This window comes from Furipterus horrens, unplaced genomic scaffold, assembly GCF_987537825.1.
Source record: "Furipterus horrens unplaced genomic scaffold, mFurHor1.1.pri manual_scaffold_7, whole genome shotgun sequence".
Classification (NCBI taxonomy): domain Eukaryota; kingdom Metazoa; phylum Chordata; class Mammalia; order Chiroptera; family Furipteridae; genus Furipterus; species Furipterus horrens.
In genome coordinates, this window is record NW_028327177.1 from 136,137,403 (window position 1) to 136,162,382 (window position 24,980).

Here is a 24,980-nt window from a genome sequence, read left to right on the forward strand (position 1 = left end):
CATCTCAAAGGTTTGAGGCATAAGACATGCAAGGCAGTTAGTGACTCTGGGATGGCAGCTCCTCCGGTTCCATTTTAAAGTGGTCCCATTTATGTTACTTAACAATGACAGGTTCCCATTTATCTGCTTCTTATGCCAGGTGAACAGAATAATTAGCACAGGCTTCTGAACTAATTTTGTTTTCCAGAGTTCTCCTCCCCTCGCCAACCCCCACCTAAAAGTGAGCAAATGGGATGTAACCATAGTAGTAAAGAGCCCCTCCAGTGGGGTCAGGAAGACCGCATTGGGCGCTGGCAGCCACCTCACTGTCCCCACTCTCAGGGGATAACTTCCCTTCCATAAAGGCAGCTGAACCCTTGTATGCCACCGAAGATTTTCCTTACTGTACTGCTCTGCTCTAAGTGAACAGAACATTCTGTGTCTTGAACACATCTTCACCTCTGAAGTTGGGTCATTTTATGCATTATTTCTCCATTTTGAAAGTTTTGGTTTTTTTTTAATAAAGCCTAAGTAGCCTCCCATTAAGTAAAAGAAGCATATTGTATATGTCAGAGTAACTTGATATATTTTTGTTTCATATGAGGCAAATATAAGGAACTCTGTAACTTCCAGCCTAGCATGTGCTGAAGAGGCTGCCTCCTTGTGTCTGCTCTTGGCTTTATTGTGGGAGCACCTTGGAATTTCCAGAGTGTTTCCATGGGCTGGTCTCTGGCAGTGCAATAGCCCAGCCTTCAGGTCTCTCCAGAGAGACCGGTTATCAAATGAACTTCTCACATACCAAAGGCAGCGGCAGAGAAATGTTTTGGAAGCAGGTTTTTCCTGTCTGGACAGAGATTTGTTCTCACCTGATGTTCAGGTTTCCTTTCACTGCTTGAGGTCTGCGTCGCTCCTGCACATGAACGTGGGCAGAGCGTATCCCTCCTTGGACAGATATCACATGCTGATGAACGGATGGTGAATTATTCATCCCTTTGTGATTTCCGAATGCTTTTGTTTTCCTCCGTTGGCAATGAGCTCTGTTGGCGCCTTCAGGAAGCCTGAGTTTATTTTCAATCTCTGCTCTCCCTCTGCCTTTCACAGAAAGAGCGGGATTTAGAATTGGCTGCCCGGATTGGCCAGTCGTTGTTGAAGAAGAACAAGACCCTCACCGAGAGGAACGAGCTGCTGGAGGAGCAGGTGGAGCACATCCGGGAGGAGGTGAGCTGGGCGGAGGGCGCCACAGGCGTGGTCAAAGATGATGGAACGGGCCCTCGGCGGGGCTCGTCCAAGTCCTGAGCCCAGAGCTGCCTGTTCTCGGGGGGCCACTGGGACACCATTCACTGTGTCTCCTCCCCACAGTGGGGACGGGATCACCGCAGTGAGAACAGACTTCACCGAATTGGCAGGTGCACAGTGCCCAGTCCCACGGCAGGCCTGGGTGTGTTGGACCAGCCACCCTCCCGTTCCTCTCAAGTGTCCAGATCATCACGTGGGCTCAGAAGGATGCTCAGCGCTTGGCAATAGCGCAGGCAGGCCGATACGACAGCGAGCAGGGTTACTGAGTCGGGGTGGGCCAGAGCTGTAGCAGGTGCAGCGGTCACGGGGCAGGACTGGGAGGTTTTCCAAGTGTGAGAGCGAGGGTTGTCAAGCTGCGTGTAGCTGCCCACCTCTCAGAGCCCTGGTTCCGGGTGGGATTTGGTTTTGGCAGAAGCTAATGGCCTCCTCTTGCATTTGATAACATGAGACATTTCTCCGGTCATTGGCCCAGCTCCTTGCAAAGCCCACATGCTATCTTGTGGCCCCAAACATCGTTCTAGGACTTTCTAGTCCCCTCTCCCCTCTTTTCTGTACAAAGGAAAAGTTACACATTTAGACTGGGGGATTTCTTGCCAAAAAAGTAATTCATTGTATTTTCTTTACATGGGAGGAAGTTCAACTGTTTATTTTCTTTGAATAGCACAGATCAGTTACAGGCCTTCAGTTTTAATGAGGAATTGTAAAAATGTCACTGAGCAAGAAGTGTCTGAGCATCAGTGGGGACATTGTCACATGTGGGATGTGAATGACGGGCCCCTGGCTGTATCTTTGCAGGTGTCTCAGCTCCGACATGAACTGTCCATGAAGGATGAGCTGCTTCAATTCTACACCAGCGCCGCAGAGGAGAGCGAGCCCGAGTCTGTGTGCTCCACCCCGTAAGTCCCCGAGGGCGTGTGTGTCGGGGGCCAGAGCACAGGTGGGGTCGGTCACCTCCTCCAGCAGTGCAGGCCAGCTGCTGCTGGCCTCCTCCAGGCCAGTTCTCTCCAAGTGCCTCGCGTAGATTGAGTTCACTATTTTGGGGGAACACAGAGGGACAGATTTTTCATTTCCCTCTTACAGGATCTTCTTGGTCATTTGTGAGTTTAGACTGATTTGGCTTGGCATGTCGGTGGGTTATGGGGAGGGCTGTGCTGGCAGAACTGCAGGGTTCTGGAACCTGAGACGCTGTAGTGGGGCCTTGGGGACAGGAGGTGTGGGTGCTTCCCTGAGGGTCAGCAGAGCCTCATGTTCGTGGCATGGACACTGGAGCCCAGTGGCTTGAGTTCAGTTCTCGACTCAGTGGCTTACCAGCTGTGTGCTCTTGGCCAAGTTACTTAACCTCTCTGTGCCTGTTTCCCCATTTGCAAAATGGAGATAATAATAGCACTTAGTTAAATCAGTTAATATATATACGAGAGGGGGACCCCCAGAAAAACCCAAAATTTATTTATAAAAAATTGTATATTTATTCTTACACATTTAAACGTCAGTCATGCTCTCCATTTGATACAGTACACCTACCAAGATGTTTTTTCCACTGCTCAAAACAGTGTTTGAACTTATCAATTTTGATGGCTTTTAGTGCTTCTGCTATTTTCACATCAGCAAAACATTTCCCCTTGAAGACTTTTATCCAGGGAAACAAAAAAAAGTTGCTCAGGGTGAGATCAAGTGACTAGGGAGGGTGGGGCATAGGGGGGTCATACCGTTTTAGTCAAAAACTGCTGAACACTCAATGTCGAAATGGGCAAACATGTTGGAAGAGTCTTCAAAAGAAACTCACTGAGGTCGAACACAGCCTCTCACAACAACACCAGCTGGTTCAGATGGGTTCCTACAACACTCACCTAGCAAGGGGAAGCCTATCCTACAAGGGGCCTGCCCTCCAATTTCGGTTATTTTTGGGTCCCTCCGCCTCATATTTAAACACATTCAATGAATTAATACATGTATTTAAAACAGGTGTTGGCACATAGAAGTGCATTATAAATATTAAACAACCAGGCATTCCAACTTGTGTAGGTCTCAAATAGAGCTGATTCCCTTTAATTCTGAGGCAATGTGGCAACTGCAGATTGTGGACAAGGGTTGGGACGTGTATCAGAAGGGGGAGCAGCCTGTATGTTGGCAGATGCCGTTGTCCTGGGGGTGAGGGAGCAGCCTGATGGGTCATTGTCATGCCTGCGCGTTTCACACCTCTCCCAAGACAGCCCTTCGTGCCTCCCCCGCTGTCCCAGGTGGCGGGAGGAGCATGGCTCTCCCTACAAAGTGACTGGACTTTCTCCCCAGGTTGAAGAGGAATGAGTCAGCCTCCTCAGTCCAGAATTACTTTCATCTGGATTCTCTTCAGAAGAAGCTGAAGGACCTTGAAGAGGAGAATGTCGTGCTTCGATCCGAGGTGACGTCTGCACTCTTGTCCCCTCTGGAAAGGTGGTGGCCCTGTTCGCCATCTCTGGCGAGAGTAGCTGTGGGTACAGTGCCATTCTCAAAGGCGACAGTCGGAAAGAGCCCCCTGAACCTTGGCGCACTGCTGCCCTGAGGGCCTCATTTATGTGCCGGGTATTGCCTCCCAGGGTAGCCCATGCGGCTGGGGCTGGGCGGGCCCACGGGTGAATCATGCAGGGTGGCAACCCCCTCCTCCTTCACAGTTAGGGCAACAGCTCCTGCTGTGGGGTCTCTCCATGGGGTTCTCCAGCTCTGACAGACCTGGCTCAGAGGCCTGGTGTGAAGGTGACATGAAGTAGTGCCCTAGGAAATGGTACCAGAGAACTTGGAGACATTTCTTAGACAGTGAACAAGGTGGAGCCGAGGCAACTTGGGAACCCATGCATTTGGGTATCCCTGATTGGCTAGTCTCTGTGCTAGGTTCTTTGCCTGTGTTATTTTTTAAAATCTTCACAATACTGGAATCCAGTGACTTTGAGACTCATTTCTGATGGGAAAACTGGGATCCGGGCTGCTAGGTGTTTTCATTTCCCAAGGTCGTGCATGTCACTGAATGACAAAGCCAGGAATTGCAAGTCTTGTGACTCCAGATCCCACATTATTCCTCCTCACCCACTGTCCCTATCGAGAAACACTGACACATGCAAATGTAGTACCTTTTGTCTTAAATATCAGGGCATTTGTGCTCTCTGGCCAGAGGTGTGGTGCAGCCCTGTTTATCAGGCCCTTGTTTGTCAAGTTTGGGCTGATTCCCACCTGAGCTGGCCCAGCACTCCTTGAGGCCCCTCCAGTAGGGCAGACCGCCTGTCATCTTGAACTTGCCCACATGTTGGAAAGAACCGCACATCTGGGCTTAGCAGGACTCTCTTGGGCATGAGGAAAGGGTCATGCTGTCTTAGGCCTCACCTCACCTCTCCCAGCCCCTCGTTTACTGATGCGTTGTTCAAACTTTCTCTGCCAGCCAGTGTAGCCCAGTGCTCCCCATTCTGAGTCTGGTGCGGCCCCTCCCAGCGCCTGCCCCAGGTAACGGCTCCAGTTCTGGGCACACAGCCATGGTCCCTCTATCAGAGTCTTCACCTAAATAAAGCAAGTCAGGGAATCTGATTCCCCCAGAGTCTGGCTGCCCCACCTCGGCTTTCAGGAGGGTCGTGTCTCTCTGGGGCCAGGACCTGAGTTCTCAGCGACACCTGGCTAACTGGGCCCTTTTGATCTCTATCTTCCCACCTTTTTCGCTGAGAGCATGCTAGATAGAGTCCTGGAATAGTTCATGGGTCTCTGAATTTTAATGCTTTCACATTGTACCTTATTTTTGCTTAGCTGATGGCAACAGGTTAAATAGCTCAGAACCTCCTAAGACAGTGCCTGGCACATAGTAGGTGAATATATTAGCCATTCTTGTTGTGGTTATCCATGGAATGCCCATGGTAGGCAGAGCTGTGTCCTAGGCACTGTTTGTGTCACATAGGGGTTCAGGCTGTGAGCCGGGACAGACACAGATGAATAGACAGACAGACTGGGCACAAGGATGGCTAAGCAAGTATATAGCTCTGGTGTGGCATGGCTTTGTGCTGTGCCCTCTATGGTACATTTTTTAGCTTTGATCTGAGATTCACTAACTTAGCTAGGGATTCTGGTTGACTTTCTGTATTGGAGGGTGCAGTGGGTGACAGGTCCCCACCACTCACGTGTGACTATGGGGTCTCTGACCTGGGCCTTGTCCACAGGCCTGCCAGCTGAAGACTGAGACCATCACCTACGAAGAAAAGGAGCAGCAGCTGGTCAATGACTGCGTGAAGGAGCTGAGTATGTCCCCGGACCTCGTCCCGCTCTTATGCCTTCTCTTTGCTTCTGCATCTGCCATCAATAAGACCAGACAGATGCGCATCCCCTGACGAAGTGCCATCTCCCTGCCAGCCAGGGCTCAATAGCATTTTGCATAAAATTAGAGCTCTCCCTGATCTTGTGTGACACCCCTCCCCCTGATTTGTGAGAAATTGGGGGCTAGGTTGTCAGTCATACATTATCTCAGTTTCTTGCTGGGATGGGTGTTTAATTTTAATTTTAGAATATTGGAATTATTTAGTGGCATAGCTTCAGAGTCCTATTTGTAAGAGGGGGGGAAATTGCTTTCTGCATTTGCTTGGTGAAAGTTATGTCAAGAGTTCTTTTCACCCTCTCCCTTAAAAGTTTACAAGTTAAGATTGAACAAAGAGGTAGACTATTGACGAAGTCAATGAAACACACCCTATGTTCAAATCTAGTCACATGAGTCATGGCTCTGAACATGGGTTGAAAACACTCAAGGGAATTGTTTTATGCTCGGCAGTATTTCATTTCCAGAGCAAGGTCAGCAGGAGTTCTCCTGTTGATGATGTGGATTTGTTCATGGGGGGACAGCAGGTTTTGGCTAGACGCACCTCCATATTGGTGTGGCGCCTCCTGGCTAACCTCTGAAAGCCTGCCTGGTTTTCTCTTGTGGGGCAGCCGTGGCAGGTGGGGTTGGGCCTTCCCACTGAGCCTGCGAGCCGCAGCCGGGGGCCAGGTCCTCCTCTTGGCAGACAGAGCCAGCGGAAGCCGCTCTCTTGGCTTCACCATAGAGCAAAACAGGTGCTCTAAGTTCCTTCTTTATATATGTCCTCCTAGCGCCACGCCCCCAACCACACCCTCGCCTTGTAATAGAGACGCTTTTCCTTGTACAGACCACAAAGAAACCATTCTCTCTTGGTCTCTGCGTGGGGGCTTTCTGACTTAATCTCATGACTGTTGTTTAAGGGGACGCCAATGTGCAGATTGCTAGTATCTCCGAGGAGCTGGCCAAGAAGACCGAAGATGCTGCCCGCCAGCAGGAGGAAATCACACACCTGCTGTCCCAAATCGTTGATCTGCAGAAGAAAGCAAAAGCTGTAAGGCTCCTGCTTCTCTGACTGATACAGGAGGGGGCTGTCCTGAGATCGCAAAGGGGCCCCTACCCTGGAAGGCAGTGCTCTTCAGCTGCATGTCTTAGGAGTGGCCGCCCCTTTGCAGAAAAAGCTTAGCAGATTCAGTGGTATACTGTTTACTACCGCTTGTCCGCTAAGAAGAATCTCCGCGTTAATTGAATTCACTAAGAAAGGTGCTATAGATACCGAGTTTGGGAATTTAACTTATGAATCATCTAGTCTAGGATTTGTTTTTACATATGGCACCTGGTTATGTTCTGCAGCAGAACAGAATCCCCTTTATATTTAAGATGAAGCAGCCAAAAACGACTTGGTTTTCCGTGTTAGGGCCTTTGTTAAAAGCGGGAGGAGACATGCTTCCAGAGAGCAGCTGTGACTGGGGAGGATAAGGGTGGGGTGGGCCATAGAAAATGAATATGGATGTAGGAAAGACTGCCTTCAAAATTATATAAAAGGTGAACATTGCCTTCTTCTATAAGGTAGAAGTCATCACAGAAGTGCTGTAGGATCATAATAGGCCAGGTAATGAGAGGGGGAAGTTGGACTTCGCTAAGTGTCCTGAAAGAGAAGCTGACTCCCTTGTGCCCCATTTCAGTGCGCGGTGGAAAATGAAGAACTGGTCCAGCACCTGGGGGCTGCTAAGGATGCCCAAAGGCAGCTCACCGCCGAGGTGAGAGGCTCCCCCTCATTTCATCGGGGCCCCCGATGCTGGTTAGGCGGCATCAGCCTGTGGGCCGTGGGGCATGTTCACTTCAACAACCATTTTTATACTGAACTGAGTGCCGTTTTAACTCCCAAGCTGATTCCCACTGATGCTGTCACTGGTTGGAGCGTCCGGAAGCCCGGGCTCTACAGCAGCCCAGGTGTGCACAGGCTCTCAGTAAATAGTCCATGAAGAGGCGACACAGAGCTGACAATGTGAAGGGAGCCCATTCAAAGGCACCCTGGAGACGAGGGTGTCGTGATTTGCTCTCCCATCGGGTTAAAGCTGTTTTTAATCTCAGTTGCCCCTGGTTAGTGTTTTAGGAGATTTCCGAGTCTGTACATGTGCGCCATATGAAAGAATCCCTGAACCTTGAGACTCTCAGGCGTCTGGCTTCAGGCCTTGGGGTGCCAGGGCCTCTGTGAACATCCCGGTCTGGCTGTGCGGGGGTAGTGGGCGTGCCCCCAGCGTCGGTGGCCGTGCCCCCAGCGTCGGTGGCCGTGTCCCCAGCGCTCACGTGGTGTCTCCCTGGTCCCCTGCAGCTGCGGGAGCTGGAGGACAAGTACGCAGAGTGCATGGAGATGCTGCACGAGGCACAGGAGGAGCTCAAGAACCTTCGGAACAAGACCGTGCCCAACACCACGTCGCGGCGCTACCACTCACTGGGCCTGTTTCCCATGGTGCGTGCGCTGCGTCCTGACACTCCTGTGCCCACCCAGAGGCCCGCGGGGCTGCGCGTGGTTCCCGGCCGGGGTGGGGGTGGGGCAGGTTGAAAGGTCTGTGCGGGTGGCCTGTCCTTTGGCAGCTTGGATCTGGGTTCCGAGCTGAGGGCGCCTGAGCCCAGCTGGTGAGACAGATTGGTGCTTTCTTTTCCATCTCTGCATCTGTCGTCTATTCTCCTCCTGCCTTGGAGAGAGAAATGTAGTAGGAACAATTTTAATAGTAACCTCAGATATTTGGAAGATGTCACTTAACACATTATTTTTTCTGACCTGTGAGAGTAGTGCTGCCGTGGCCTCGTGAGTGCGTTCTGGAATTCCTAAATTCCCCGGGTGGTCCTGCGGGCTCTTTGCTGGTTTACTAATCCTTCTCCTGGTGGCTTTCCGTCTTTGCGATCTGAAAAAATGTTACTCTCCAGGCTAGGTGTGGTATTTTTATATTTTTCATATGATTTCCCCAGTCTTATTGTTTATCCTGGGCCTGGCTTGTTTCCTGTTTGGACTTCCTGGAACACAGCTGAGAAGGGGCTTTTCTAGGAGGTCAGCTCTCCCTTTAGGTATGGACAGGTGCCCCGGTGGGTCATGGCCCCGCAGCACTTGGTGAGCTGGCTCGTTTAATCTCCTGTCAGACCAAAGCCCTGGGAGGTGAGCACCACGTCTATGTGCGTTTTCCTCCCTCCCTCCACAACCCTGCACCCAGAACTGTTGATGCTTAACAGATATTAGATTTGGATGGTGGATGGACAGACTGAAGAACAGACTACCCAGAACTTTTCTTTGGGGCTCTGTTTCCGTGGTTTGGAAAATTCCAGATTCTCCGAGAAGAGAACTTTTGAGAGAAACTCCCTGAATGAGGTGGCAGTGGATGACAGAGAGGATGTTTGTGGGACTCGGTCCCTTCTGAATTTTGCTTTTCCTGGGGCTCTTTCCCTTCACCCACCCCTTACTGTCTGGTCCCCTTTTCCTAAATCATGATCTCTTTTTGTTTGTTGCTTTCCTACATCCACGTCAGGCTAGAACTCTTTCTCTTTTTCTCTCAACTTGACTGAAATCTAATGAAACTAAAATAAAGGCACAGAACATAAACTGTCAACTTTCCAAGGAGCAGATTGGTGATCCAGTGATTCCAGGAATCCCAGTAAAGAACATTCTGTTCCCTGCCCTGGCCGGTGTGATTCAGTTGGTTGGAGCATTGGCCCATACTGAAAGGTTGTCGGTTCAATTCCCAGTCAGGGCACATGCCTAAATTGTGGGTTTGAGCCTTGGTCTGGGCATGTGCAAATGCCCAATCGGATACATACAAACCCTGGTCCTGGCGCCAGTCCCCAGTCCAGGCACGAGTGGGAGGCAACCAGGCAATGCTTCTCTCTTCCATCAATGTTCTTTCTCTCCCTCTCTCCCACTTCCTCACTCGTTAAAAGCAATGAAAAGAAATGTCCTTGAGTGAGGATTAAAAAGAAGAGCATTCCGTGCCCCCAGATTCCTCAGTCTAGAGCTGACCACATTCGGCTCACAGACTGGCCTGTGTAGCTTTACACAGTTCTTGCCTCTGTTCTCCTCCTTCCTGGCTTCTCATCTGGGTGCGGTGGCCTCCCAGGCCCCGTGCAACTAAGATCCACTCCATCGCATTCCCCATTCTCCAGGACAGACCTGTGTTTTTCTCATTTAAACCATTACATGAGAAAAGTAGATCTCAGCTTTCATATTTGCTGAGATAAAGCTTTTGTGTGCTCTTTTCTGTAGCTGTTGGCACAGCTCTGTTTTTGGAGGTGTCTACTTTTAAAGTGCATGATGCACGAAAAGGTATTTAAATCAACTTAATTCAAATCAATTAAATGCAATCAAGAATTTCAGTTCCTTAGACACACTGGCCACATTCAAGGGCTCAGTAGCCCCAGGTGGCCTGTGGCCCCACTGTTGGACAAAAAGAGAACATTCCTATCATTGCTGGAAGTGCTGCTGGTTAGCAGGGCTGTAGCCCTTCCCTCCAGGCTGTCCTGTATGGGTGGCCTCCCCTGAGGCCTTAGCAGGTGCTTTTCTGCACACAGCTGGTTCTGTTGGCGTCTACCTGGATTCGTGTGTTGGATTGTCTATTAGGCTCCACCTCACACAACGAGAAGCAGCGGGTGGTTCAGAAGCAGCAGGTGGTTCAGAACCCTAGGTGAGCCGAGCAGTTAGCAGACCCAGCAGACTGGGAGGGCAAGAGCTCAATGCAGCCCACGTGGGCATGACATCATTTCTCACTGCTCATAAGCTTGGTGGTCAGTGGATATTTGCCCATCAGTGTCATTCTGAATGCAGTCCTCTCTCTAAGCTCTCTGCCTGGCCTGTGGCCACAGTCGCAGCCGAGAGAACGTGGGATTTGCCTTCAGACCCACAGCTGCGTGGAAGCACGGGAGCTCCCCCGTCACTGCTGCGTGCGCTGCCTGCTGTGTTCAGAACCTGCCCTGGGGCAGGCTCAGCCAGGTCTCTGACAGTGGTAAATGCTGTCGGCCTTGTGTTGTGGGAAGTCTGCAGGCTTCCAGGCTTCAGTTTATCCTCCTCTGGCTAGCCTGGACACATGCCTCTTTTAAAGATAGAGCGTTTCACTCGTGTGTCTCCTGGCTTTTCCCAGGACTCCTTGGCAGCCGAGATCGAGGGGACGATGCGGAAGGAGCTGCAGTTGGAAGAGCCCGAGTCGCCCGACATCGCGTATGGCCTCACCCCTGAGCTTCCCAGAGAGACCGTGTGGTGCCCTGTGGCGGTCAAAATGAGCAATGTTTGGTCCTTCCACAGATTAAGGGGAATAAGAGAACACAGCTGACAACATCCCCAGCTCCTCATTAGATTTTAAAGATACATTATGAACGTCCAGAATATTGGGAAAGGAGAGTTGTATTTCCTGTCTCTCTTAACACAAGCTCTGCCTTGACACCTCCACTCATTTTTATTACTTTCCTGTCAGAGAAGAACAGTATTTAAAAAAAATTTTAACACCTTTTAGGAAAAGAAAAAATAGGCTTCCATTTTCCTTCCGGATCCATTTAGGAATATGGGCCTCTGCGTCTCTCTTCCTAACTCGAGACCTTGTGCGTGGCCTGCCCTGAGATGTTTGTGAGCAACCTGTGGATCTGATTTCATTGTGTTTTCTCTGTATCAAAACCCCATAGACAGAGCTGAAGAGTTGGGGTGGCCAGTGTCCCTGCACCCGGGCGCAGGTGTGAAGCCTCATCCCAGAAAGAAGCATCCATTGTAGAGACATGCCTTTTTCTCCTTCAAAGGGAACAAATGTGGTTCTGCTCTTAGAAATAGCAGTTTCTAAAAACAGACTAACCTGGTGTTTATCATCTCAGAAGTTTAAGACAAACTTCAAGTCTTGCTTTTTTAGACACAGTCCTGTGCCGCATAATGACATTTCACTCAGTGATAGACCACATATGTGACAGTGGCCCCATAGATTAAAATGGAGCTGGAAAGTCCTACCACCTAGTGACATCATGGCTGTCATCGTGTGATAGCGCAACACAGTACATTTGTGGTGGTGCTGCCGTACACAGACCTCCTGCGCTGCCAGTCATATAAAAGGGTATCCCATACAATTACGTATAGTACGTAATACTTGAAAATAGACGTCTAGGTTACTGGCTTACGTATTTATTATATTTCTATCATTTTTAGAGTGTACTCTTTCTACTTAAAAAAGTTTGCTGTAAAATGGTATGACGTGTTATGCCTGCAGCAGCTTCGTACGCCCCAGGTTTCCCGCATCTCTTCCTGACAGTTTTCTCTGGTGCTTGACTTGTGTTGTGTTGTTTTGTGCAGTGACGTGCTGTCCGGGTTTGCAGCCTAGGAGCAATAGGCTCTGTCACCTAGGCTGGTGTACGTGCACTCTCTGATGTTCACACGATGACAAAATTGCTTAACGATGCATTTCTCAACATGTATCTATCCCTGTCATTAAGCAGCACATGGCTGTAATGTAAATGAATCAAGAAGTACTCCTTCTACAAATACTTGCTGAGCCCTAGTATGTGCTAAGCAGGGTACACTGCGCTCCTAGAGTTTGCATTCTAGTGACTATCACAAAAAAAGAGAACTGGCTGGGAGACAGAGTGCTACTCATTTTTATTTGCAGGTCAGGCTTCAGGGAGGTGGAAAGCAGTATCCCTCTTGCTAGTGCCACCTTTAGGGCCCAGGCACATATTAGAGCCCTGAATTCAATGGGTGGCAAGTCTCTTGAATTCCAACCAACACCCTAAGAAACACATGGAAGGCACAGGATGGCAGGTTGCTTGGGTGCTCACCTGGGCCAGCTCCCTGTTCATAGTTTTGGGAGGGTTTACGTCCAGGGTCGTTCCTACACTTGCTTAGTCGTGGGTGACCTTGTGCATCCTCCCCAGGCACCAGAAGCGAGTCTTCGAGACCGTGAGAAACATCAACCAGGTCGTCAAGCAGAGGTCTCTGACGCCGTCCCCCATGAACATCCCCGGCTCCAACCAGTCCTCGGCCATGAACTCCCTCCTGTCCAGCTGTGTCAGCACCCCCCGGTCCAGCTTCTACGGCAGCGACATCGGCAACGTCGTCCTGGACAACAAGACCAACAGCATCATCCTGGAAGCAGAGTCGGCCAACCTGGGGTGAGCCAGCCAGGAGTTTTTCCCTTTCTGCTCCGGAGAGAGGTGGTGTGGATTGAACACAGGTGCAGTAATCAGAAGAGGGGAACTGACGAGAATCGCCCGAAAAACACAGACCCTTTAGTTCTCAGATATATCGGACCCACCCACTGAGTCCATGCTTATCTTCGATACGGATATTTTAACCAGTTTAAAGAGGTATTATGGGATGCAGCGGGAAGTCTGCTTTTCTATAAAGTGCCCAAGGGGTAGGTGAATATTTGTTTCTGTTCATCTTCACTGTTAAGGCTAAAGGATAGACATTTGTTTAATGAGTTCTTGTGGCTGCGATGTTTGAAAGGCTAAGGAGGACTCAGGCTCTGTCTTGTGACCAGAACCTGGTTTGCTTCAGAAAGTGGGGTGCAGGGTGCCCCGCAAGTGTCTACCACATCGAGTGTCCTTCTGGGGAATCTTCCGTAGTCTGGTTGGTCCCTCTCTGTCCTGAAGCCCTGCAGAACATGCCCCAACATGGTCTACTCTGCACACTGTTCCTGTGCCTTAATAAAATTGGCTTTTCTGGCCAGTTGGGTCAGATTGTTGGGAACCTGCACGATCAGAACAGTTTTGAACTTTCGGCTTCTTAAATTCAAGAAGAAACAGAAGCATCCCTTGAGCCTGCTGTCCTTCTGCTAACAAGGAACGGCAGCTGAAGGAAGCTTCTTCCTAAGGGAGGTGTTGATAGGGACTGGATTTTACGTTGTATGTGCACATTTGCATTCTGCCTGAGTGCTTTCTGCCCTGTGCTCCTCCCTCCCTTCCCCCAGGAAAAACCAACAGAGGGAACTAGTTCTTCAAGACAGGCCTTTGTTTCCCCATTTTCGCCTACATTTCAACAGCTTGCCTCGGTTTCCTTAGAAAATCCTGCAGCCGCCCTTGCACGCTCAGCATTAAGGCCTCCTTGCATGTTGTACAGCGCCCCCTGCTGGTTCTCCCGCGCTCACCCCATCTCCCCTCCTTCCAGAAACAACGAGCAGAGTAAGAAGCCAGGCACACCGGGCACCCCGGGCTCCCACGACCTGGAGACAGCGCTGAGGCGGCTGTCCCTCCGCCGGGAAAACTACCTGTCGGAGAGGAAGTTCTTCGAGGAGGAGCAGGAGAGGAAGCTCAGAGAGCTGGCCGAGAAGGGCGAGCTGCTCAGCGGGGGCTCGCTCACGCCCACCGAGAGCATCATGTCCCTGGGCACGCACTCCCGCTTCTCCGAGTTCACCGGCTTCTCGGGCATGTCCTTCAGCAGCCGCTCCTACCTGCCCGAGAAACTCCAGATCGTGAAGCCGCTGGAAGGTGATCACCAGGGCCCTCGGCCCCTCTCTGTCCTCCTCGGGGACTCCCTGTGGTCTCTGATCCACCACCAGCCAGCAGGGAGCCTCTGTCACGCCTACTCCTTTTTCTTCAAGGATAGCCACCCACGCTGCTGGTTTGAGTTCCTCTGAGGAGCTCCCACCTAGGCCCCCAGCTCCCGGGGGGCAGATTTGGAAATGCACGCACAGGCACCCCGACTCACCCAGGCCAGGAAGCCAAAGAACAGACCGTGTTGACGTTGGCTTTCTAGTTCTGTCTCTTTTGCATTTAGATCCTTAGAAATACAGATCTTTTAGCCAGAGGCACGGCTCAGGTACTCAGAAGTTCCTTAGGTCCTACCCCAGGGGTCTGAGCAGTGTAGGGAATTAATGCTTTGAGTCCTCAGAAATGGTGGTGTCAGGGAGGGAGGGGTGCAAAGCAAATGCTCTTAAGTTTCCTCAGTAATCACGTGAAAGGGATTTGCAGTTTGTCAGCTCACATGTTCTGCTTCGAGCTTCAGATAAAGAGTGTGGCTTTCTTTCTATGCAGTGTTCTGAGCAAGGCTCCCAGACTGCCACTATTTGGGGGCCAGGAAGGGGGGTGGCTGCGGAGGCCAGTGAGTTCTGTGCCTCCTTCATCCTGCATTTTCCAGGGGCAATTACCTTTTTACTACCAGGGACACCCCAGATGATTAAACTCGTGGAAAAATGCACCTCTTTTTCTTTCTTTTTCCTTTAGATGTTATAAAATGTTTGTCTGCCCTTTACCTACCACTACCCGGCCACATGTTTATAATTTGCATTTTTTACTCCTTTAGTTTGGAAATCCATGTGAGTTTGAGAAGGTGTTTTAGAATTCTGAATTTCATTTCTGATGAAAAGCCGAATCAGAATTTCTGTAAGGCAGTATTTTTCAACTTAAAAAAAAATGTCCCCTTTAAGGAGCTGTCTTATTCATTCCCCCAACAATGTAATACACAGATATACTGTTTATGTGCTATATGTGTACCTGTGCTATACACCTAAGGACTAGATTCTTTTCACCCCACAAGAACCCATTTTCAATCCCTTGGGGGCAGTATCTCCCCGTGTTGAGAATTCCTGCTACAAGATGAGGTTGTGTTTGTTAAAGACCCAAAACAAGCTGGTTCCCTGTTCTCCAAGGAAAGAAAAGGGTGGGTTATGTTCTTTTTTTTCATGATTATTTTTGAATTGTATAATTTAGGTCCTTCCTAGATTTCAGAAAAAGGATGACTCTTTTTTTTTTTTTTTTTTTTTCATGTTTATTCAGTTGTAAGTTTGGTGATTGTTTTCTGATCCACGATTATGTCTGTTTTTCTTTCAATAAAATCTTCCATTTCTGCAATTTTACTTTCTGCCTTTCTTTTCTTTTTTCTTTTTTGTCTCTCCGAGATCATTGGAGTTTATCATCTCTATCTTGTCTACTTTCTATATTTGACTTTGTGTTTTCATTAGATCATCTAAGATTAATATGCTTTTGGATCCATTTTCCAAGCATTAGTGCAGGAAGAGATTTCTTTTTAATTTATTTTGACTAATACATTTTTTTTTCTTTTATTTGTGACTTAGGTAGCAGTATTTTTGTGATAAGTTCATGGAGGAAGAGGAAATCCCATTACATTTCCAAGATAAATTTCATCTATAGTACTCTGCTCACTAGAAAGCTAAATAACTACCATTGAGAAATCATCTCCTATCACTATGGCCTGTATCGCATCCTCATGATAGAGGTCCCTCTGGCTCCATTTTCTAGTTCTTAGACTTTTTAGTTGTTTTAAATACAACCAATATTTTATTTCTTCCTCCCCTCCACAGTTATTTGTGTGTGTGTGTTACTATGTTTAACTTGGTACGGTGTACTGCTGGCATGGAAATCTACCTGACACCCAGTTCAATGCCATTCTGACTGTCGCATGGGATAAGTTAACCTCACCTTTTTGAGCCCTCTTCCCCTCATTTGTGATGAAGAGTAAATGTGATGTGTTTTGTATTATGCCCGGCGCCTAACTGGTGCTCATTAAAACTTAGGCTCCCCAAACTTGTTCCTGTCCCAGCAGCTCAAGTCTAAAGGTGGCCATACCAGTGTTGAAACATGGACCAGCATTGTGCTGGGGCCATGTTCTTACATCATCTCTTTCCACTGGCCCACTAAGAAACTGATAGGATTCCCCTGATCTCCAGTGACACAGGTAAAATGTACCTGAGGTGAGGCCCCTGGAGAATGTTGGCTGGGATCATAGCAGATAGCCAATCTGTGTCTTCCATCAGTATCTCCCTTACTTCTTTAATTAATCATGCTATCTGCTTATTGGAATCAGCCCAAATAGCTGAGCTGGGTGTTTAAGAATGCAAGTACTCTTGTTTCTTCAGCTTACCTTGCGTGTTTTAAGTAGGTGAAAAACAAACAAAACATTCAGACTAGAAGAGAGATGTGTGCATTAAAAAGATGAGTTGGGCAGTATTTTCCCCCTGAGTTTTGCTCTTCCTTTCTGATTAATTATAATCAAGGTAGTCGGCAGCCGTCCGTCTCGAGAGACGATGGTGTAGCTTCTTAAGAGTCTATCTGCACCGCCGAGAATGGCTGTGCAGTCCGACTCGGGAGTGACACGGCATCTGTCTCCTCCCGTGTTGAATTGACATCTTGCGATGACGCTGGAGTGTCCTCTCCAGTGGAGCTGAAGCTACAGAGCCTGGGCAGGGTGATATGGAGGGTCTTCTGTTGCCCATGCAGCAGACCCCCCCTCTCTTCGCAGCTGAAGGGTCCAAGGGAAAGACGGAGTCGATACAGCTTGGCTTCAGGTGCGCCGCAGGAGTTGCCGGTGTTGACTACAACGTCAAACCGCCTTAGGGACTCCGGCTCCGGATTTTCTGTCGGGGTTTACTCCCTTAGCCTTTCCCCAGAAGAGGTATGCCGCAAGGCAGCGGAGGTTTTTTGGAGTCAGAGTTTTCCTTCTCTGATGTACCCTGACTGGAAGATCGAACCAGCGACACTTAGCTCGCAGGCCGACGCTCAATCCACTGAGCTAAACCAGCCAGGTTACAATCAAGGTAGTATTTCCAAATTAACAAGATAATATGTAAATAGGGAAAAGCATACCCTTCTAAGTTGTCGTTATCCAACAGGTTTAGTTCTTACTTTTAGGCCCTGGTGCACCTCCTTTGATGACATGAACACTTTTTAGTTGGAGCAGTGAGGTATGGAAGGAAGGCAAATAGAGGGTCAGGGGCAATAACTGTAATTAACGTTTTCTACGCTGTGCATGCCCTCGTTAGAATTTCATCTTGGTGCCAACTATGAGCATGAAGGTGCCTCTCTTCCCTGGCCCTGTTGCCTGACCGTAGCCTCATTCCCATGGGAGTGGGAGGAGGTGGTGGGAGTGGGAGGTGCCTAATAGCAGAGTCAATCCTCACTTCATGTCGTCCATAGGTTCTTGGAACTGCCGTTCAGGTGTGTTATTGACCTGGTTTCTGAGACGCACATACGGGAGGCCTCCTCACTGCTGGCCAAGAGGCAGTCTGTGTGGTTCAGAGGATGGACAATGGAGCCGACCTGGGCGTGAATCCCAGACAGGCCCCTTGCCAGCCGTGCAGCCTCTGGCAAGTTACTTGACCTCTCTGTGCTCAGTTTCCTCAGCTGTAAAACAAGGACAACAGGGTTATCGTGACAATTGAGTGAGTTAGTAAATGTAGACCTCCTAGAAGAGTGCCTGGCACTTAGTAAGTGCTCAATAAAAGTTAGTTGTTCTTCGATGAGCAAGGGAGGCCCGAGGCATGGGGTAGAAGTCCAAGTCCATGCTTCTTTTAGCCTGATCTTTCATTTGTAACCTCACTAAATTTTATTGGCCATGTGTTGTCAGGGAACACAAACAACTCCATGCACTTCTGTGGCCTCTTTAACTGCCCAAACAGGCCCTTAGGAGCCTCATTTTTCTCTGCAGCCATGCCTGGGAGGCGTGAGATGGGAGTAGTCTATTGAACAGGAGGATTGAGGTGCCTGGGACTCTGGTCTGGGCCCATCCTCCAGCCTCCCCAAGTTCTTCCCCAGCGTGTTATTTACATCTCGAGCCCCCTTCAGAAGCGTGGTGAGATTCAACCCTTCCTTGACGCGGCCATGTTGTACCTGGGGATTTCTCATCATCTTTCTGAGGCCTGAGTGTGCAGTCCCAAGCTGGAGGTCACATGCCTTGCTGAAGACTTCTCCCCATGTGCTTTTGTCATCAGGCATGTGCCTCTGCCTCCAGTGAACACATGAACAGGGGACCCATTGAGGGTTACAAATGGGGGTCCCAGCAGGGGGGTTGGGGCATGAGAAATCCCATCAGCAGAAGTGTGTGTGTCTCCTGGCAGGTCCTGAACACCCACCTGAAAGTTCACTGCCCACCATTTATGCTTCTCACTTAATTCAGGTTCCTGGCTGGATTGCTGATGTCCTTGCTTGTTTTCAGACCTGTGGATTTTGGGGGGTTGTCGGGGGAGGAACACGGGGCACGTAGCCAGAACTTACGGGAAGAACCTGGCCTTAGCGCTGAACCCTGGCTGTGCCACCACTGATTCGGTGACTTCGCAAAGTCACATCACTTCATTGAGCCTCGGTTCCCTCGTGTGAAGTGTGGGTAATAACACCTCCTAGGGCGGTTTAGAGGAGGGAGTTGATGTCGCACGTGTAAACTAGCTGCCATGCAGGCATGCCTCGGCACAAGGTAGCTCTTTGTAAAACGCGGTGCTCTGGGACCTGGGCCTCAGGATCCCATGAACTGGTGTGTGCAAAGCCCTGGCCGTGTGTGCACAGCAAGGCTTATGTGTGAGGTCCCTTTGGGGAGAGGGTCCGTGGCTGCCTTCAGATTCTCAAAGGACTGGAGAATTAAGAACCACAGCCAGAGAGAGGTGACGGTTTCTCGATCTCGCCGCTCTTAACATTTGGGCCAGATCGTCCTTTGTCGTGGGGGCCGTCCTGTGTGTTGTAGGAAGGACAGCAGCATCTCCAGCTTTACCCACTGGATGCCCTGAGTAGCCCCTCTTCCTCCACGGTTGTGACAACCAAAAATGCCTCTAGACACTACCAAATGTCCCCTGGAGTGGCGGGGTACAAAATCGTTCCCAGCTGAGAACCAATGCTCTAAGTGTCTTACTACCTAGTGAGAGAACAGGTATGCAGTGCCCTCCTCCTTATATGCATCTTTTTAAATGTTATTTCTTTTCTTTTTTGCATTTAGAATATTTTCTGCTTAAATTTAATAGATTCCAGTTAAGTAGGTTGCTGTTGTACTCGTGCATACTTAGTACAGAGACAGACCTCAGAGTGCAGGCCCAGGAAGTCTTCTAAACATGTACTGGCAGTGTGGACAGTTTTTTCTCTCTGCAATGGATTTGAAATTGCCCGTTTATGAAATTCTTTCTTGGCTCCTTGGCTGAGTTTGTCCCACAGAAAGTTCCTGTCCAGCAGTGAGGAGAGGCGGTGCCCTCACTGGGCCTTCCCGAGGGCCAGGAGCTCCCGATGGACGAGCGAGGGTTCTCTGCATCTTGGCCGTGTTCCTGGTTGGCTTCCTGACCACACCGCCTGCCTTCCTTTCCTTCCGTTCCATCTTGACTTCCTAAGCTGCTGGCTCCTGGCATCCTTGGTTCCCATTTGTGACAGGGCAGCCTAGTGGCCTAGAGGGGTTCTTGCCCACCCAACAGAGGACAGTGACCATCTGGGAGGTCACGTGTGGGGAAGGCCCTTGTCTTCCATTGCCCAAGACGCTCTCAAAGTCTGTGCTGAGAATGTGTATGCGTGTGGTTAACTTCATCTGGAGGGTGAGGACAGAATGCCCCGCCTCACCGGCCACGCACCCATAACACCAGGGCCATGGGAGGCGTGGCAAGTGCTCGGAGGGAGCAATGGGCTGGGCAGAATCGCAGCAGACGGCCGCATACCAAAGGTTCATCACTGATCCTCAGAAAATACACTTCTCAGCCCAGGTTTCCTAAGCAGACTTGGTCTTGGAACACTGCTCTTTGTGAGCACCTGTGACACCCTTGAGGTCCTCAGGGACACACTCTGGTGTTGTTATAGATCTTGCATGATGCCACCTGAGTCCTACGGTCCGGTGTCACCGAGCAGATCGGCTCCCCTGCCTCAGACTGCTGTGTGGACTTACTGTGTCCTTCGATCACTCCTCTTTTAGGCCAGTCCCCTGTCCCTAAACCCGGGGCGTCTTGAGGCTGCAGATACACATCACCTACGTAAGGGAGACCAGGGCCGTGCCTAGCAGTCACCTATGTGCCACTTCAATTGCTTCGTGCTTTTCTCTCCTGGTGGCTCCTGCAGTTGGCTTGACATTGTCCTAGTCTGCCTGTGCTGTGTCCTCCCTGTTCCCAGAGTGTGTACGCAGCATAGAACCGGGATCCTCCTCGAATCCCCTCTTGTGCCTGCTGCTTTCTTGCTTATTTTTTTCTCTTCTGTTCCTAAAGTGATTCTGTGTTGGATTTTGGGCTTGACTCCGTTGACGTAAAATAAAGTGTTTCTCCCGAACACCCTTGGCACACAGTACAACATGAGTTTTCTTAAAATTAATAAAAAAAACTTTTTTATTCCTTAAAGTGGTGCCTCTTGCAGGCGTGGTGGGGATTGGCCACCGTTGCACAGTGGGAAGGGGAGGTCGCACCACCCGGTCCCTGCCAGAGTCCGCCTGCTGCTCAGCTCCGGGCCTGCGGGGGCTCCTGGGGGTGGGGAGCAGCCGCCAGCCTCGACTCCCACCCTAACCCTCTCTTCTCCCCCCCTTGTCTGCCCTTCCTCCTGCAAGGTTCTGCCACCCTTCACCACTGGCAGCAGCTGGCCCAGCCACACCTCGGGGGCATCCTGGACCCCCGGCCCGGTGTGGTCACCAAGGGCTTCCGGACGCTGGATGTTGACCTGGACGAAGTGTACTGCCTTAACGACTTTGAAGAAGACGACACAGGTGACCACATTTCCCTCCAGGGCCTAGCTACCTCCACGCCAGTGCAGCACCCAGAGACCTCAGGTGAGAGGTCCCGAGCACGTGTGACTGTCTCAGGCAGCAGAAGTTACCCGAGCCGGACTCAGGCTTTCCCAGAAGAGATGCAGGAGCCGCCAGCGGCCACGGAGGAGGAGGAGGAGGAGGAGGAGGGGTCTGGTGAGGGCACCAAGATACGTCCTGTAAACCGGGCACCTGTACCGGAGGCAGAGCTCTGGGCCATCCTCACCTCTGTCCCGAGCACCATCCGTGCTGGCTCTCTGTCTGTAGCTTCCGCTCGTCTGTGTGGGTGATGATGAAAGCATTCCCATCATGCAGTTCTGGTTTCTGACACAGAGCCGGATGCCCCCTTCTGTAACCAGTGGGCACGGCTCCCTGCCCACGTGGGAGGTACACAGCCCCGTGGGGCTCTTGAAGCGGGAGCAGGAAAGGCTGCTAAAAAGAAGAGGATTATTGCCCCCCTCCCCCAGAACATCAGCTCCCCTCTTCCAGTTACGGGCCTGTCCCCGTGTCTGAGAGACAGATTCTTGAGTCCCCTGGTGAATTCCAAACTGAGCTGAGCTGAGCTGGGCACTTTTAGGGGACACGAGGAGTTCAGAGGGTGGATGAGAGGATTTGTTACCCACATGTCACATTCAAGTAGGAGAAAGCCCGGAAAGTGTTCAGAGTTTTAGACCACGCTTGATCGGCCTTTGTACTTTTCTAACTTGAATGAAGGTGTATGAATTTCCTTTCCAGCTGGCTGGTTTGTTCAAAGGGGATTTTTTAAAAAGTGTTTTAGCAAGACTTCTTCACTAAACCAAGCCCAAGAGGATGTCAGGAAGGTCTTCCAGAGAGAGGAGGCTGGGTGCGTCTGGAAAACAGCTCCGGCAAGTCTACCCTCTGACTCCCTCCCCCCACCGTCCTGATAGGCATTAAAGCTGGGGCCACGAGTTTACAGACCGGCCTGCCTCCGAGGGGCGCTGGGCTGAAAAGCTTCGTGCGCAGGGCCCTGGAATCACGCGCGTCACGGGGTTACTATTTGCCAGACTTCTCGGACCTCCTGGCTGCGTGTGCCAAGACAAGAAGGAGGCTCTTACAGGGGAAGAGGAGAGACCCAGAAAAAGATGAATTAACCCATGTTTTTATCCCCATGATATTCCCGAGGCACCAAGTATGGAAGGAGGTCATCTTTGTGATTCTTAATTTTCATTCATGGAAGCCACAGCATTGCCTGTACAGTGCATGGTAGGACAGAGCTGAGGTTGGTGGTGGTCTCTCCTCTTTTTTTTGAATTTTTTTTAAATTTATTTTTTAGAGGGAGAGGAAGGAAGGGAAAAAAAGAGGGAGAGAAACATCAATGTGCCAGAGAAACGTCACTCGGTTGCCCCTCGCACGCCCCCAACCGGGGACCTAACCCACAACCCAGGCACTTGCCCTGACTGGGAAGTGAACCATCAACCTTTCAGTTCACAGACTGGTGCCTAACCCACTGAGCCACACCAGCCAGGGCTATTGGAGGCATCTCTTACCCCATGGCCGCGTTCAGATGCCTGTGGCCAAGGGACTTTCCTTGGGACCAACTTTTCTTTTTTCTTTAATATGAACTCGAGAGGTGTCATCAAGTTAAAAGGGTTTGTTTAGCCTATAGGTTTATTTATGGTTTCTTTTATTTTAGGTAGCAATTAAGTTACCAGATACAGCTTGCAAGGGAATGGCAATGCTCATTATTTAGTCCCCTCCTGTTCAAGGAGGGGAAACCAGCGGCGTGGTTACGTCCCTTTGTCGTGAGCGCCAGGGCCCACCGGGGAGACGGACGGTCATAGTGCAGGAAACACAGTGTCTGCTGAGTTTCGTGGCTCAGCGGGGAGAAATCCTATCGAGTCTGATGATCCCTCCCTGCAGTGCAGTCCCGCACGTGGACTAGAAGGTATATCCAGAAGTTAAAAACAAGCGCCCTTGGGGGCGTCTTCAAGCAGTGGTTCAGGAGGGACAGCGTATCGGGTCTGCTAAGAACTTCTCTTGGGAGACAGAGGGAGAGAGGGGACCAATGATGAAGACCTAAGTCCCGACCACTTTCTTATAGAAACAAAGACAATAGTTCTCGAGTCTTCCCTCCCCGCTCCGCGCTGCAGTGAATGCACCCCAGCAACTCTGAGGCAAGGCACACATTTACCGTCGGAACTGTAGAGGGGTCCGGGCGGGGGAAGTGTGCGGTCGAAGAGAATGATGCGGATTGCTGAAGGTCATTTAGGGAAGGCCTGATTGTGTAGACGCGAGTTCTTTGGGGCTTGTTTTCTGCGTGAGACCCGTTCAAAGCTCCACGCAGAGAGGAAAGGCACAGACAGAAGTTTGTCTCCTTTTTCTCTGTTATTGGGACGGACAGGACCATTTTGATTCTTGGAATGTAAGAAGCATGTCACTCTCAATAATGACCCCAGAGGCCCCCAGTGGAGTCAAGGGTAGACAGACAAGCTTCAGCAGAAAGGCCTGGGCGTCTTCAGTCCCGGCATCTGTATCCAGGCTGGTCTGCTTGGCCCCACCCTGGTCCAGCCTCCAAGGTTGGGCTTTTCGGTTGCCAGACAGCACAGTCCAGGAGCTGCCCTCTCTCTGGGATGACTGACGAGGGAGAACTTTGAAGACAAAAGGAGATGAACCCTTTTTCTTGCAGCTGGATGGTAGAAGGAAATTGAGAAGACTTTGTATATTAGGCACTTTCGTGTAGAGCCTGCTCTCTCATGGAGAAAAAGTTTTGAGTACATACTGAAAAAAATTACTCATATATTTTAATGTATGACTATTGTATCCTTATTTGCTGATTTTTATAATCCCATGTCTTAAAAACGATGCATCTTTGTTTTCATATTTGTAAATAATCTAGATAATTAAAATGGATTGTTTAAAACAAGTTTTAGATGATAGTTTTACTTTATTTCAGAGAATGTTATGTTTTGATTCCTCCAGAAAGTCCACTTTTTTAGAAGACGTTGCTGTTCTCTTGTACAGTTAGTGCCCCGAGTTCTGGGTACTTAGGAGTAGGGAAGAGCCTCATGTGGTGAAGGATTAAGATCAGAGCTTTAAAGTCACACAGTTAAATTGGCAGATGGTTAGACAGACAATTCAGTTGACTTTTTTCTTGGATGCCTTGGTCCTTAAAGGAGAGAAGGGGGTGAGAAGAAAGTGAAGGTCAGTTTATTTTGATACTCAGACACATGCTGACCATTTCCATTGGGGAAACATTCTCAAACCAGCTCCTATGGATACCCGAGTCCCGGCAGCCTTTCGGACGGCGGCTGTGTGGTGGCGCTGTCTGCCCTCCTTGGCATCGGGGTGGGCTCTGACATCGGTGTGGGCTCACGTGAGGGTCCTTTTAAGGGCCGGATGCCACAGTGGCCTTGAGAGAGAAGTTTCTGCCCGCCCCTGTGGCTGGGGGAAGGAGAGCCCCTTTCAGACCACTGACATGCGTGAGCTGGCACGTACAAATCGGCCCTGGATGGCCAGACTGCAGAGTCCCAGTCATCCCAACCCCCCCGCCCCCCACCTGGAGTGCACTGGCCTCGTCTTTGCTCCCTCCCTCTGCTCACCACAGGAGGGCAGTGGGCTTTTCTGCCCATCCTCCCCGGAAGCCCAAGTGTTCCACCAGCAGCAACCACCCTGGTCTTGCCAATAATCCCCAGTGTGGTCTGCAGGGGTGTCCAGGGCATCGCTAGTGACTGGGCGTGGGGGGTGCCCGGCACCCCATGACTGGTGTAGCAGCAGGATCCCAAGCACCCAGTTTTCCAGTCAGTACCAGGTTTCACGGGCCCCCCAGGGGAGCACAGCAGTCAGAACCCTTTACCAAGTCCACATCTCTGGGCAGAAGGCACGTTGGTTGGATCAGGGGGCAAGCGTCCAGGGTGACAGTCACCCTTAGAGAGCCTCCTAGCGCCCACCTGCAGCTGCCTGAATGGTGTGTGCTCGCATGGGCCATGTCTTCAGAACAAAGATCCCCACACG

The 24,980-nt window shown here is 50.3% G+C and overlaps 1 protein-coding gene across 8 annotated transcripts in view; it reads left to right on the forward strand.

Annotated features, from left to right (window-relative positions):
* Nucleotides 1–24,980, forward strand: part of TRAK1 (trafficking kinesin protein 1) — a 103,385-nt gene that overhangs the window by 70,003 nt on the left and 8,402 nt on the right. For 3 of the 8 annotated variants that reach the window (XM_090284569.1, XM_090284563.1, XM_090284566.1), the window contains 11 exons: nt 1,081–1,197; nt 2,071–2,171; nt 3,565–3,673; nt 5,445–5,523; nt 6,493–6,623; nt 7,255–7,329; nt 7,905–8,042; nt 10,696–10,772; nt 12,461–12,697; nt 13,695–14,014; nt 20,814–21,164. In XM_090284569.1, coding sequence (XP_090140695.1) covers nt 1,081–1,197; nt 2,071–2,171; nt 3,565–3,673; nt 5,445–5,523; nt 6,493–6,623; nt 7,255–7,329; nt 7,905–8,042; nt 10,696–10,772; nt 12,461–12,697; nt 13,695–14,014; nt 20,814–21,164 — 1,735 coding nt within the window. The remainder of the gene's footprint in view (nt 1–1,080; nt 1,198–2,070; nt 2,172–3,564; nt 3,674–5,444; nt 5,524–6,492; nt 6,624–7,254; nt 7,330–7,904; nt 8,043–10,695; nt 10,773–12,460; nt 12,698–13,694; nt 14,015–20,813; nt 21,165–24,980) is intronic. The other 5 variants (XM_090284570.1, XM_090284564.1, XM_090284568.1 and 2 more) reach the window with 2 other exon arrangements.